At 35.7% G+C, this 13,321-nt stretch overlaps 1 protein-coding gene across 1 annotated transcript; it reads right to left on the bottom strand.

Annotated features, from left to right (window-relative positions):
- Positions 1 to 4,799: 4,799 nt before the first annotated feature.
- LOC112008179 (uncharacterized) lies at positions 4,800 to 12,254 on the bottom strand. Its single transcript, XM_065782667.1, has 3 exons — positions 12,011 to 12,254; positions 10,630 to 10,691; positions 4,800 to 9,417 (listed from the first exon to the last, which is right to left on the bottom strand). The coding sequence occupies exon 3, from the start codon at positions 8,044 to 8,046 to the stop codon at positions 6,862 to 6,864; it is 1,185 nt and encodes a 394-aa protein (XP_065638739.1). The 5' UTR covers positions 8,047 to 9,417; positions 10,630 to 10,691; positions 12,011 to 12,254; the 3' UTR covers positions 4,800 to 6,861.
- Positions 12,255 to 13,321: the final 1,067 nt, after the last annotated feature.

Raw genomic sequence — 13,321 nt, 5'->3', positions numbered from 1 at the left:
TCTGGACACTTGGATTCATTGTGGATCGCACTTGCACCAATCCAAAGTTGTGGACGGGATGTAAATGATGATAACACATAACTCGATTATTTGGAAATCGAGTTACTTGGAAGCCCATTCTAGACACCAAGATTCCTCCTGGATTGCACCTGGACCAGTCCAAAATAAGCTGCAACTTGTGATGGATGTGCATAACACACAACTCGATTATTTGGAAATTGAGTTACATGGAAGCCCAACCTGGACACCAGGACTCCTCTTGGATTGCACCTGGACTAGTCCAAAATAAGCTGCAAGTTGTTATGGATGTGCATAACACATAACTCAACTATTTGGAAATCGAATTATTTGGAAGCCCATTCTGGACACCAGGATTCCTCTTGGATTGCACCTGGACCAGTCCAAAATAANAAAACAAGATTGACTCATTTACAATCTTCATCCTTGTTTGTCCAAATTCCTCTACTCTCACCCTCTTTATTGTTACATCCTTGAGAGGTACATTAGCCAAAACTTTTTTTCACCATAACCATATCTGTGAGGAGGCTATTTGGTGCTTAGGAAGCAATTAGGAAGGGACCAATTGATATTGGTTGATACTATGGGCTATAGCGGAATTCGGTAAACTAGAGAAGACAAAGGTTCGGCGCAACCTCATTGGAGCAAGAAACTTGGAGGGCTTAGGTACACTGGGTAGATTAGGCTTGGAGGGTCTTCTGCTGTTCATGTATCCCAACTTGATTCTCTTGTGGATTATTGACTGCTTGGAGGGTAGCGGAGAGGTTTTACGCCAAGGACTTCGGTTTCCTCATCGATAACTCATCGCTGTGTTGTCTTTATGTTTGCATCTCTCTTCTATTAATCTTTACCATTTAATTTTTGCTATGGATGTGATTTTATTTAGTTTAGATTATGTTATCAATTCCATTTTAATAAGCTTGAATTGGTATTTTGTTATTTGGGGGTCTAAACGTTCAACAGTGTTTTACTCACATATTGAACATTCAAAAATGATAATGATGAGTTGAGTTTAAGTTGAACTTGTTAGAGAGATAGAGTTTCACTCCTTGTTAAGTTTGGATTAAACAAAAATAATTTTATTTAAATATTGTGCTGACGTAAAAAATTGTGAGAGATTCAAAAGTTTTGGTTATATATATATATATATATTGATAGATAGATAGATAGATAGATAGATAGATAAAAAATAAAAAATAAAAAATAAAAAATAAAAAAAATAAAAAAGGAGAATTTCCTTTGGTAAGCTAAAAGAAAAGGTTTTGGGGGGATTTTTTGAGCTTATTTTGATGGCTCAAACAAAGGAAAAATATTACACTAATTTTTTACATTATTTTAAATTATTTTCAATAAATAAACAATCGAGAAAACATATCCAAATTATGGATGACAATGGAGCATGATATGGTCATATCATGGGTCCCTCATTTCCTCCTCAAGGCAATAAGGAAATTCTGATTTGAGGAATTCTATTAATTCTAATAAGATTGCTCTAATGTTGATCAGATAAAGATGAAAACTGTCACGCCCCAAACCCGATACCCGGATTTGTGACCATGATCGGCATGCTAATATTAAGCTTAAACCTGATATTAACAAGAACCAACTTAACTTTTACAAAAGCTTCCCTCTTTATAAAAAAAATTAAACGGTTTTAGACCCCTTAAACCAACTAGATTAATCTAGTTAATTAGCCAAGTTGTTACTTAGTCAAATTATGCAATTCTAGGTTATCATAAACATACAATCATATCAAAAGTATAAAGCAACAGAATAAAAAACAACACAAGATATGATTACCCAGGAAATCCAAACCGGTAAAAAACCTGGGGAGGATTTGACCTAGCTATCCTCAAGGTAAACCTGAATCCACTATGAAAGAATTGAAGTTCATACAAAAGGACTTACAAGCACCCTGCTTGACTTCGTAATGCTATCCACCAGTAGAACTTACTGACACGACCACGTGCAAGCTCCGAATCCATGGATTCCTTCTTTCTTGGATTCTCCAATTAGCTACAAGCACCCACGCTTGTTATTCTTTAAGCTCCAATGACAGCAACCGAGTTAATTATCAAGGTGTTGAAGTAATCTCTACCTAGAAAACCCTAAGCTTTGTGTAAAAGAAAACTCCTCTAGATCTCACAAGAGATTTACACAAAACAGAAAAGTATAAGCAAAAATACAACAGGAGCAACTCTAAAAACGTGGCTAGGGTTTTTCTTTATATACCTAGGGTAAAAACAGAAAACCTAAAACGTTTAATGAGTTAGGGCTAAGCTGGAATATTCTGCAGAAAAACATTCTGCTCGAGATTCGATCGATCGAGCTAGGCCGAAATGCACCAATGCATTTACAACCTCTCGATTCCAACTTTACATGAAAAACCCAACTTTAAGCTAGCCTAAATAAGACTTAAACATATTTTTTTGCTCATGGTTTGCCAACATTACACATTAGAGTTCTAAATACATAAATTCCTAAATCTTTAGAACCTAACAAACTCCCCTTTTGGCAATCCATGACAAAACACAAAGTAAAGCTTAAAGTTTACAAGAGAAAGCCCTTTACATAAATAATGCTTATAAAAACTAAAATTCAATTTTAACTACTATCTATCAGTTGCAAGTGTAGACAGCAGCTCAATTGAATCTACCTGTATATTCTTGAAACATTCAACAAACGCATGAACGCATGTGTGGTAGAAAATAGTAAATAAACAGGTATAACATTCTTGTATGATTCACACAGAAACATATATCAATGAATAATCTCATAAATATAAAACAATAAACAGTGAATCCAAAGACACAAGAATCATGTATATATCATGTATATCAAAAAACAATGTAACTCCCCCTAACATGAATATCCCAAAAAAAAAAATGATATACACAGTGAAGCACTTAGATACAATCTAATATCTCTACAAAAGTCTCCCCCTAACTACAATACTCCTCTACAAAGTTTACTCCCCCTTTTTGTGATGGAATGCCAAAGGGCAATCACAATCCATCATCAAAAGGAGGTGGTGAGAGTGAACGAAGATGTGTCAGATCAGCTCGTAACGCATGGATCTCGTCAAGCAAGTCCACCAAAATCTGACCATGAGCCGCCTGAACAGTCATGACAGTCTCCAAAGTACGACAGATATCAAAGTCATCCGATGGAGGTGGAGGAACATCAGCAACAGTAGCAGCATCAGGATCAGGAACAGCCTTACTAGCAGGACCTGTAGAAGAAGAGGGAGGAGGTGTGGAACCAGAAGGCTCAAACCTAGGGTGTTTAGAGCCAGCTCGAAGGTGAGCAGCTCTCTGCCTAAGAAAAGACACACCTATAGGAGCAATCACATGAACAAACTTAGAGGAAGGGAAACCACTAAGATCAAGATAAAGTAAAATCCTATGAATGAAAATAGGATGAGCAAGAGCATGTGAAGAAGATGAACTCCTATAAACTTCGTTCAAAGAACGAAGAAACAAATGAGGAAAACTAATAGGAGCATCAGTGACAAGAGCGTACAAAAATACACACCGCTTAAAAGGAATGGTGTGAAGATGAGAAATGGGCCAGATAGAGTGACATGCTATCTTAAAAAAGATATAGTGCAACTCAAAAAGCTCAGCAGAGGTGATCCTAGGATTAGAAACCCATTGGATAGAGGACCTAATGATGTAAGACATGACATCACTCAAAACAGGAGACTCACCATAAGGATAGACTGGGTGCTGGACCAAGGATACCCTAGGAGCATCAGCCACTACCGAAGGAGTAATGGAGTACTCTACGCCTCATATCCAACTCTTTACCAAAGTGTTGGAATTATAGATGCAGATAGAGATGTTCGAGAAGAACTCTCTAATCAGGGTAGTTGGAGGAGGAGGATCAGAAACATCCAATAGTGGTAACCAACCCCAACGCTCAGAGTTTGCCCTAATGGCAAGATCAAGCTCATTTAAGATGATAGAACGCTCAGACCAAATCTTTCTCTTAAGGTTCAGCTTCTCATAAGTTTCTTAGTTTTTCTCACTCGAAAACCTCTCACGATCAAAGGAAAGAGGGGAAGGAGTAGGTGAGGGGGCAGACCTACGAGCCCTAGTCTTCCTAGGCATAGTGCTAAGGAAAGGATAGAGATACAAAGAGAAAACCAAAAAATAACACAAAGACCAAGGACAGACTACAAGTTAGCACAAAAAGAGATAGACCAAAAATCTATATGATGCATGAACAACCACAATGTCGTGATGCATGTACTAATGCAGTAAGCAAAGTTCAAATTAAGTTCAATATGCACAAAATTGGCTTGAGCATAGAGTTTCTAACAAAAACCCTAAAAATTTGAAAAACCACTTGAGAATTTTGAAACAGATTGATGAATTGAGCATTACATAACACAACACACAGATTATAATGCTTAATTACATCAAAACAACATGCCAATTTCATCAATTTCAACCTAATTGAACAAAATCCCCAATTCAGAATTAATACAAACCCTAGAAATTTCAATTTTTCACAAACCCCAAAATTGATCAAATTAAACTAGCAAGATCATGTTTATATCATGTCCCCATAAAAACCCATTGATCAATTGCACAAATTTGGGCTTGAATCAACAAAAATCCCAAAAAGAAAAAGGTCCAAAAATTTGAGTGTAAATGCATGAAAAATGTAAATAAACTCAAAAAGAAATGGCAAAAGAGACTTACCGGCTTGAGGAAAGAGAATCTTTGAAAAAAATTTGGAGGAAAACGACAAAAAATTGATTGTAGAGCCTTGCCTAGTCAGAGAGAGAAGAAAAGTTTGAAAAAAAACTTTTTGAAAAAGTGTTTGAATCAATCAAGAACAGTGTTTAAAAAAACTGATTCGCGACTTTCAATTGATCGAAAATTACATTCGATCGATCGAATCAATCCGAGATTTTTAAAAGAATTTTAAATATTTTCGATCGATCGAAAAACAGCTTGGATCGATCGAAATAGATAGCGGCTCATAGTATTTTGAAAAAAAATATAGTTTTGAAAAACTCAAACCAGTTTTTGAAAATAACTCCTCAAAGCATTAAACAAAATGCATGAGTATGAGATGTAATGGAATGCGTTTTCAAAAACCCAAAATTTTAATCCCAGTTTCTCCAAAGAAAGTTTTAGCCATTCTCCCTTTAAGTTCTCAAGTAAGCAAAATGTTTTGCATAATACTCAAGGTATTTTCAAACTTGGTTGGTCAGACCAAAAACACACACAATTACATGTACAGTGTTTAGCAAAGAGTAACTTGTGTAGTGTGTGCAATCTAGCAAAAACTTGAGATATATGTGAGCTGATATGTGAATAGAAATCAATTACAAAGTCTACAATATTCATCACACAGAATTTTAAAAGAGACTATCACCTAAAGAGTTACATCATATAACTCCCACATCTCCTAGAACATAAGCTTGCAATCATGTAAGTTTCTTGAATTTTGCCTCATTACTTTTTTATTTTATTTTATGGATTGGCATCAAGCCTAATAGTACACACCAATTTTAATTATGTAAAATGGCATTAAGCCTAATAGTACACACCAATTTTAAGCATTAAGCAATTAACCGAGGCTACACCTTATATTCTTTTTGTGCATGTGCTACACTTTCTCAAGCATAAAATCTTATGATATGCACTAAGGTGTTCATGATTAGCTAGTGAACAATGGTGAGATGATTATTTATGCCTTTCTGAAAAGGATCAAGCCTAATAGTACACACCAATTTTAATTATGTGAAATGACATCAAGCTTAATAGTACACACCAATTTTAAGCATTAAGCAATTAATCGAGGCTACACCTTATATTCTTTTTGTGCATGTGCTACACTTTCTCGAGCATAAAATCTTATGATATGCACTAAGGTGTTCATGATTGGCTAGTGAACAGTGGTGAGATGGTTATTTATGCCTTTCTCAAAAGGATCAAGTCTGACAGTTAAATAACATGTGACTTCAAGATCAAGACAAAGTGATAAACACCATAAACATTTTTCTCACACAACATGCACTACAAAGTTTCAACTAGTCAAGTGCAATAAATAAGCTCATCGAAGCTAAACAAGATACATAAGACATGTTATGTGTAAATAAATTGACCAACCTTGCTTTCAAAGTCCAAGAAAAATAGTGCCAAACATATTTTGCTTTTCCTTTTTTTTTTTTTTTAATTATTTTAAAAGAGAAAACAAATAAATCCTAGAATGAAATGCATGAATGTAATGCAATGCAAGTCTTAGAATACAATGCAAGACAACGGTCACAAAGAAATGAGCAATAAAGCATAAGAACCATGTCAGAAAGACTCAATTAGACCGAGTTTTTTGCATCCAAAACCTTTTAGATGCACCACGAGCATTGGAGTTCTTATTCACATTCGAGTGATTTCTAACTCCAGGATTGGAATAAAGGTTCAAAGCCTTTACCAATTCACCAATGAGTGCCATAGGATCTTGTGCTTGAGGCACAGACACTTTTGGTTTGTTTGCTCTCTTAGTAGCTTGTAGCTTCTAACAGTTAGGACGAATATGTCCAGACTTTTCACAAAAATGACAAACCCAAGCAGGTTTTCCATGCATCTTGTCCTTAGAAAGGGTAGAATCTTTAGGTTTGGACTCTCCTAGATCAACCCTAATCTTCCTAGGGGGTGAAACTTCTATAGGTTGGACAACCTCACTCACAGGGAGTTTAACAGTTTCACTCACAACCTCACTCTCAGAAGGTTCAGAAGAAGATGAAGGAACAAAGTTCGTGGAAGTAGGTGCAGACACAGAGATGCTTTTAACATATCCTAACCCAGATTTGTCAGAAGGATACTTTTAAACATTCAGCATTTGATCAAGTTTAAAACTAGTAGATTTAGCAACAGATAAATTATGTTCTAAAGTTTTAACTTTATCAAGTAAAAGCATATTCTCAGATTTCACATGATTCAAAAGATCATTAGCATCAAATAATTTAATAAGCAAAATTTTCTTTTCAAGCTCAAGAAAATCAATTTTCTTCAGGCCAAGTTCAACATTCATAGCATCCTTTACAGCAACTTTGCAAAGTTTATTATAGGCCTCTTGAAGATTTGCATCCTCAAAGGGTTCCCTATCAGAAGGGTTCTCTTTAACAGATATACTTTCATTGACTACAGCAGTAGCAGTGAAAGTAATGAAGTTTTCATCCTTGTCACATCTAGACTCATCATTAGAAACCTCATTATCACTAAGGGTTACAGCCATAGCTTTACCCTTAGACCTCAAGAATGTAGGGCATTCAGATTTAACATGACCATACCCTTGACAGCCAAAACATTGAGCACCCAAGGAATTGTTTGAAGATTGACCAACTTTATCTCTAGGTTTTTCAAAGTTATTAACCTTAGTGGGATCATTCTTCCTAAAATTTCTAGGTTCTGCAGTGTTTGTACCTCTTGCCTTTCTGTTGTTATTCCTAAGAAAGTTTCTAAAATTCTTGGCAAGGTATGCAATCTCTGTAGCAGAGAGCTCATCATCAAATCTACCAACCTTAACAGACTTAAGAGCCATTGATTTGGATTTGGAAGTTTTGGGTAGGTCAGACTCATAGGACTGAAGAGATCTTACAAGCTCATCAATAAGGATGGAGTCCACATCCTTGCTCTCAGTAATAGCAGTTACTTTGGGTCTAAAATCTTCAGTTAAAAATTTAAGAATCTTCCTAACAATTTTAGGTTGATCATAAATTTCACCCAAATTAAAAGCAGAATTAACAATATCATTCAATTTAGCATAGAATTCATCAAAAGATTCATCATCAGACATTCTAATGCTTTCAAATCTAGAAGTTAATTGCTGCAGCTTGTTAATCTTAACTGCTTTTGTGCCTTTATGCACAGTCTGGAGGATTTTCCAAGCAGTATGAGCAACTTCAACATTAGAGATTCTCTTAAATTCCTCTATGTAAACAGCATTAAAGATAGCATTTATAGCCTTGCTATTGAAACCAGCTGCTTTTTTTTTTGAGAAGTTTGCCATTCACTCATAGGAGTAGTGGGCTTCTCCCATCCGTACTCAACAGAATTCCAAACTCTTTCATCAATGGATTTTAGGAATGCTCTCATCCTTACTTTCCAATAAGCATAGTTATTCTCATCAAAGTGAAGAGGAATAACGAGAGAGTGTCCATGCTCCATGACAACAAGGGTCAAGGATCAGCTCAGAGATAAAAAAATCTCCAATAAGAGAGCTACCCGCTCTGATACCACTTGAACGGTTTTAGACCCCTTCAACCAACCAGATTAACCTAGTTAATTAGCCAAGTTGTTACTTAGTCAAATTATGCAATTCTAGGTTATCATAAATATACAATCATATCAAAAGTATAAAGCAGCGGAATAAAAAATAAGACAAGATATGATTACTCAAGAAAACCAAACCAGTAAAAAACTTGGGGAGGATTTGACCTAACTATCCTTAAGGTAAACCTAAATCCACTATGAAAGAATTGAAGTTCATACAAAAGGACTTATAAGCTCCCCGCTTGACTTCCTAATGCTACCCACCAGTAGAACTTACTGACATGACCATGTGCAAGCTCCGAATCCACGAACTCTTCTTTCTTGGATTCTCCAATCAGCTACAAGCACCCACGCTTGTTATTCTTTAAACTCCAATGGAAGCAACCGAATTGATCATCAAGATGTTGAAGTAATCTCTACCTTGAAAACCTTAAACTTTGTGTAAAGGAAAACTCCTTTAGATCTCACAAGAGATTTACACAAAACAGAAAAGTATAAGCAACAATACAACAGGAGCAACTCTAAAAACGTGGCTAGAGTTTTTCTTTATATACCTAGGGTAAAAACAGAAAACCCAAAACGTTTAATGAGTTAGGGCTGAGCTGGAATATTCTGCAGAGAAACATTCTGCCCGAGATTCGATCGATTGAGTCTTTCTTTTGATCGATCGAGCTAGGCCGAAATGCACCAATGCATCTGCAGCTTCTCGATTCCAACTATACATGAAAGACTCAACTTTGAGCAAGCCTAAACAAGACTTAAACATATTGTTTTGATCATGGTTTGCCAACATTACACATTAGAGTTCTAAATATATAAATTCCTAAATCTTTAGAACCTAAAAAAAATGATATAACTTTTCACTTGACATTCAGAGCATCTACACTGTACTCAAAGAATAACATAATCCACCAATTACTCCAATGCTAAATCTCACATAATACATCTCTTAAGTACTTTAAGGTACACAACTATCATTAGATCCTAAAATACACAATACCATAAACTAAATATCAAATACTAATTTAGGATCTATACATATAAACTAAAACTGGCTCCTTCCAAAACTCGACTAAGGCTCTCTCTGCTTCAAAATAAAACCTGTTGACTGAAAGAGTGGAAGGGGTGAGCTACACAACTCAGTAAAGGTAAGATATATGAGATTTTAATAAGGATGCATGTAAATCAATTCATTTCCTTCTACAAAAATTTGGATAGGAGAACATCTTTTCATGCATAGTATTTTATACTATTTATAATAATAACTTATACGCTCTTCGTAGGAAAATAATTGCTCTCCCTTTTCTTATCAGAATAATATTACCAAAACCTTTCGGATATAATTTCTTTCATTTCTTACAAAGTCACCATATATATTTTCATTACAAATAATCATTTTAACTTAAATCAGATAATCGGTAACTTTGTCTTAAACTGGAAGCATCTTAAAGAATAATAAAACTTTCCTTCATAAACTTCTTCTCGTAAAATATTATAACTTTCATAATCATAAAACTTAACGTTTCATAAAGAAAACAGATATCTGATAACTTCTTAACATAAACTTGTACTTTCATCAGAAGTTTTATCTTTTTATAGCACAATAGAATTTTAGAAACTTTTATATTTAATGAACAGCTTTCTTTTCATCAGAAACTTCTTCTTTTCATGAGAGCTTTTAACTTTTCACAATACAGTTAAGAAAATCAATTCTCTCATGATTAATAACATAATATAGTTATTCATAAATAATATATTAGTTAGTCCATATCTAATAAGTCTGTGTAGAGAAGGCCTCATCACATTTGGGTGACCTCATGTGCATGATATTGTCCTCTTTGGGAGGCCGGATAGCACATCCCCTCAAGATCTTGTTTCTCCTCGCCGTCCGTACACATTGGGGAGAAGACCTTATTTAGATTAGAGTTATGGGCAACCCCATTTCCTCTACTTTAAATGGCCAAACAGATAACATTTTTTTTCCATGGAAAGCCAATAATTAACCCCTATTGGCCGAGTTCAGATCACCAAAGGACATAACCTGAAAATATTTCTTACTTATACATAATACCGAAATTCCTAGTTTGCATTACATTTCGCAATAATAGCATTCCCATTATTTTCTTTAAATATCATGTTCGTGAATTAGCAATAGCATCAATATGCTCAAATCATATACATAAGGTTTCAAAAACTCACAAACATATCTTTGTCTGAATAATGATTATATGCCATATCTCTAATAAAAAACCTTTTAGTGCATAATATACTTTAAAATAACCTCATGACTTACCAAATATCCATATAACTTATCTCTTACCTGAAAGTAGAGGAACCGAGAGCCTAAAGTCGAAGGAGCTTAGACCTGGCGAATGGTAACACCTAAACCAAAATCAAAGCTTATTACTATCCATAACTCCTTATCATAACTTACATATTTATCCCAAAGCCTATCTCTCATAATCAATGAAATCCTAATCCCACCTCAAAGAGGTTCCCACAAACATATAATGCACACATTAACAAATGACGTACCAACTAAGGAAAAATCAACATTCTCATAATAATATCATATCTCTAGAAGAGTCATCTTCATTTCAAAATGTGCTTTGAGCTTAGGGCAATAATGCATGCATAAACATAAACTCTTTTAAGCATTGTCATGTAACCATAAACACTCTTAAGGAAACATACAGCATGTTCAACAAAACAGCTTCATAAATACAACCATCGAATGATTTAGAACCCCTCCTTTGAGTACTAAATCTTGAACCAAGTTATAAAAAATTTAGCTATGATCCAAACATACCAAATAATGAGCATAATAAATTATAGCTCAAATTATTCACCCTAACTTTAGAATTAAATCCTCAAATTTAGGCATGTCCCTTACTGTTCACTGTTTTATTCCAGCAGCATATACTTCACTTATAAAATACAAACGGGCCCTCAAACCCCATCCAAACCTCATGCAATTATACAGAGAAACTCCCTGTATGTCCAGTATATACAATAAAAATTTCATAGTCAAAACATAAAACCATAATTTACTAAAAATCATACAATACAGCATACTCAAATCTGTCTTGACAAAATTTCATGCAATTTAGAAATTAAACCATTATTTTTATATTGATCCAAATGTTGTGAGACCACTTCCAATAAAACCATATGTGTCTTAGATTTCATAGGAAATAACCCTAGCATCCAAATTCACTGTATAAAATTTAATACATAATTTATCATTCATAAACACAGAATCTGTCACAGTGACAGCTTTGCAACATTTTCTTGTAAATTCACAAACAATTATCGAAGGACAGTATTTTCATATGGGGATTTTTTTACACTCATTAGACATGTTAGAAAACACTTATATACAGTCATTTAACCATTTGTAGCAATATTAGATACAACCAAAAATCCCAGCAGTAACATCAAAGGCACTCATCCTGACTTTATCTTACTTCCTTAATCATATACAATCATTAATTAGTAAAAACCCTAATCTACCTTCAACTAATCACCAACACAATTTCAAAGCTTCTTAAAACAGCACACACACACACACATATATATATATATATATGTATATATAAACTTACAAGTTCATGATTCCCTAATTTCACAAACCACAAATACCATTACTAAAATTCTTTTAAGAAATTATGGATTCTAAGATGAGAGTAGCTAGCCCTTACCAAGTTTCTTGTTCTTGAGGGGATTAGAGGTAGAGAGCTTGAGAGAGTTTTCTCTCTTTTTGGTGTTGGAGCCGTGGGCATGAGAAGGGGGAGAGAGTCATTGATTGTTGTAGTTGCTTGGAAAGAGTCAAAGATGAGATAAGATGGAGACTTATATTTCTTTTGGTGTGTGAACCCTTGGACTCAAGAGAAGACTTGAGAGTTTCTAGCTCTTTCCTTAAGAGAAAATAGAGTAAATTTGAGGTGAGAAATCTGATTTGTGTTTACTAGTGGGAATAGAGAGGGAGTGAGCTTCTTGGAAGTTCTATTTTCTGGAGAAAGTCAAAGAAGGAATAAGGTGGCACTTGGTGATTGCATGGCCGGCCAAGTCTTGGTCTATGGGTTTATTTTTCCACATGCATGGTACTTTGGCCTTGCATGTGTTGCATTTCTATTGGTTGCATGTGTAAGTGGAATTACAACTATAATATCTCATGCACTATACATAGTTAAAACACCAACAACTATGTATTTAATAATTTAAACCACTTAATATAATTTTGAGTACTTCTACTGTTGAGAGAGTGGACTCAAGCCTAGTTAGCCCAGTACAATGAATTTGTAGAGAGCGGGTTCAAGAACTAGGCCCAGGCAAGCGGACAACGCCCAATATGGCATTCACCTCCATCGAAGGCTGGTAGGCCAAGATTACCCTCCAAGGTGTGTCCTCAGAACCGGTCTGAGGAGCTTGACAGTGGTCTCCCTCTTTCCCAGGGGATCGTCCAGGGAAAAGAACCCCCTTCGCTGATCTATTTCTTCCCCTTATATAGCCTTTTTTCACAATTTCTCTCTTCCACTTTTTGATCATCCATGCCCCTCCCTTCTGACCGCTCATCCCATCAGCCGCTTTACCAACACTCATGTGAGTTGCATCAACCAAGGCTGTCCTATCTAGAGGTCATATCTCCATCAGTGTGGCCAGGGGGTTAGGTGAGCGCATTTAGTGTGGAGGTGACAGCTTATCCTGGACTTGCTCCTCCATTTAGTGTTGGTCTCGGTTGGCTGAGGGCAGGGTCATACTCGGCAGTGTTCCTAGCAACTCAGACTTTCACCTTTCATCCTCGGGCGTTCCTTCCTCCTTGGCATGGTCCTTGGGTTGGATGTAAAGTGGGCCAAGGTTGCTAAGTTCTTAGGCCCCATAATAGCCTCTCAAAATCCTGCTGTCCGTATCCTCGGATGGGGACGAGGGTTTTGATATCCTCGGGCCTTCGTCATGACTCTCCCAGCCTCAACTTACGTCAGTGTTGGAGTCTTTTCACCTGCCCAATGCGC

The sequence above is a fragment of the Quercus suber genome, unplaced genomic scaffold (genome assembly GCF_002906115.3).
Source record: "Quercus suber isolate HL8 unplaced genomic scaffold, Cork oak 2.0 scaffold_309, whole genome shotgun sequence".
NCBI classification, from domain to species: domain Eukaryota; kingdom Viridiplantae; phylum Streptophyta; class Magnoliopsida; order Fagales; family Fagaceae; genus Quercus; species Quercus suber.
This window is presented reverse-complemented; position numbering and strand designations above follow the sequence as displayed.

Coding starts and splice junctions, on each gene's coding strand:
- LOC112008179 (XM_065782667.1), bottom strand. CDS start 8,046: ATGGCAAACTTCTCAAAAAAAAAAGCAGCTGGTTTCAATAGCAAGGCT.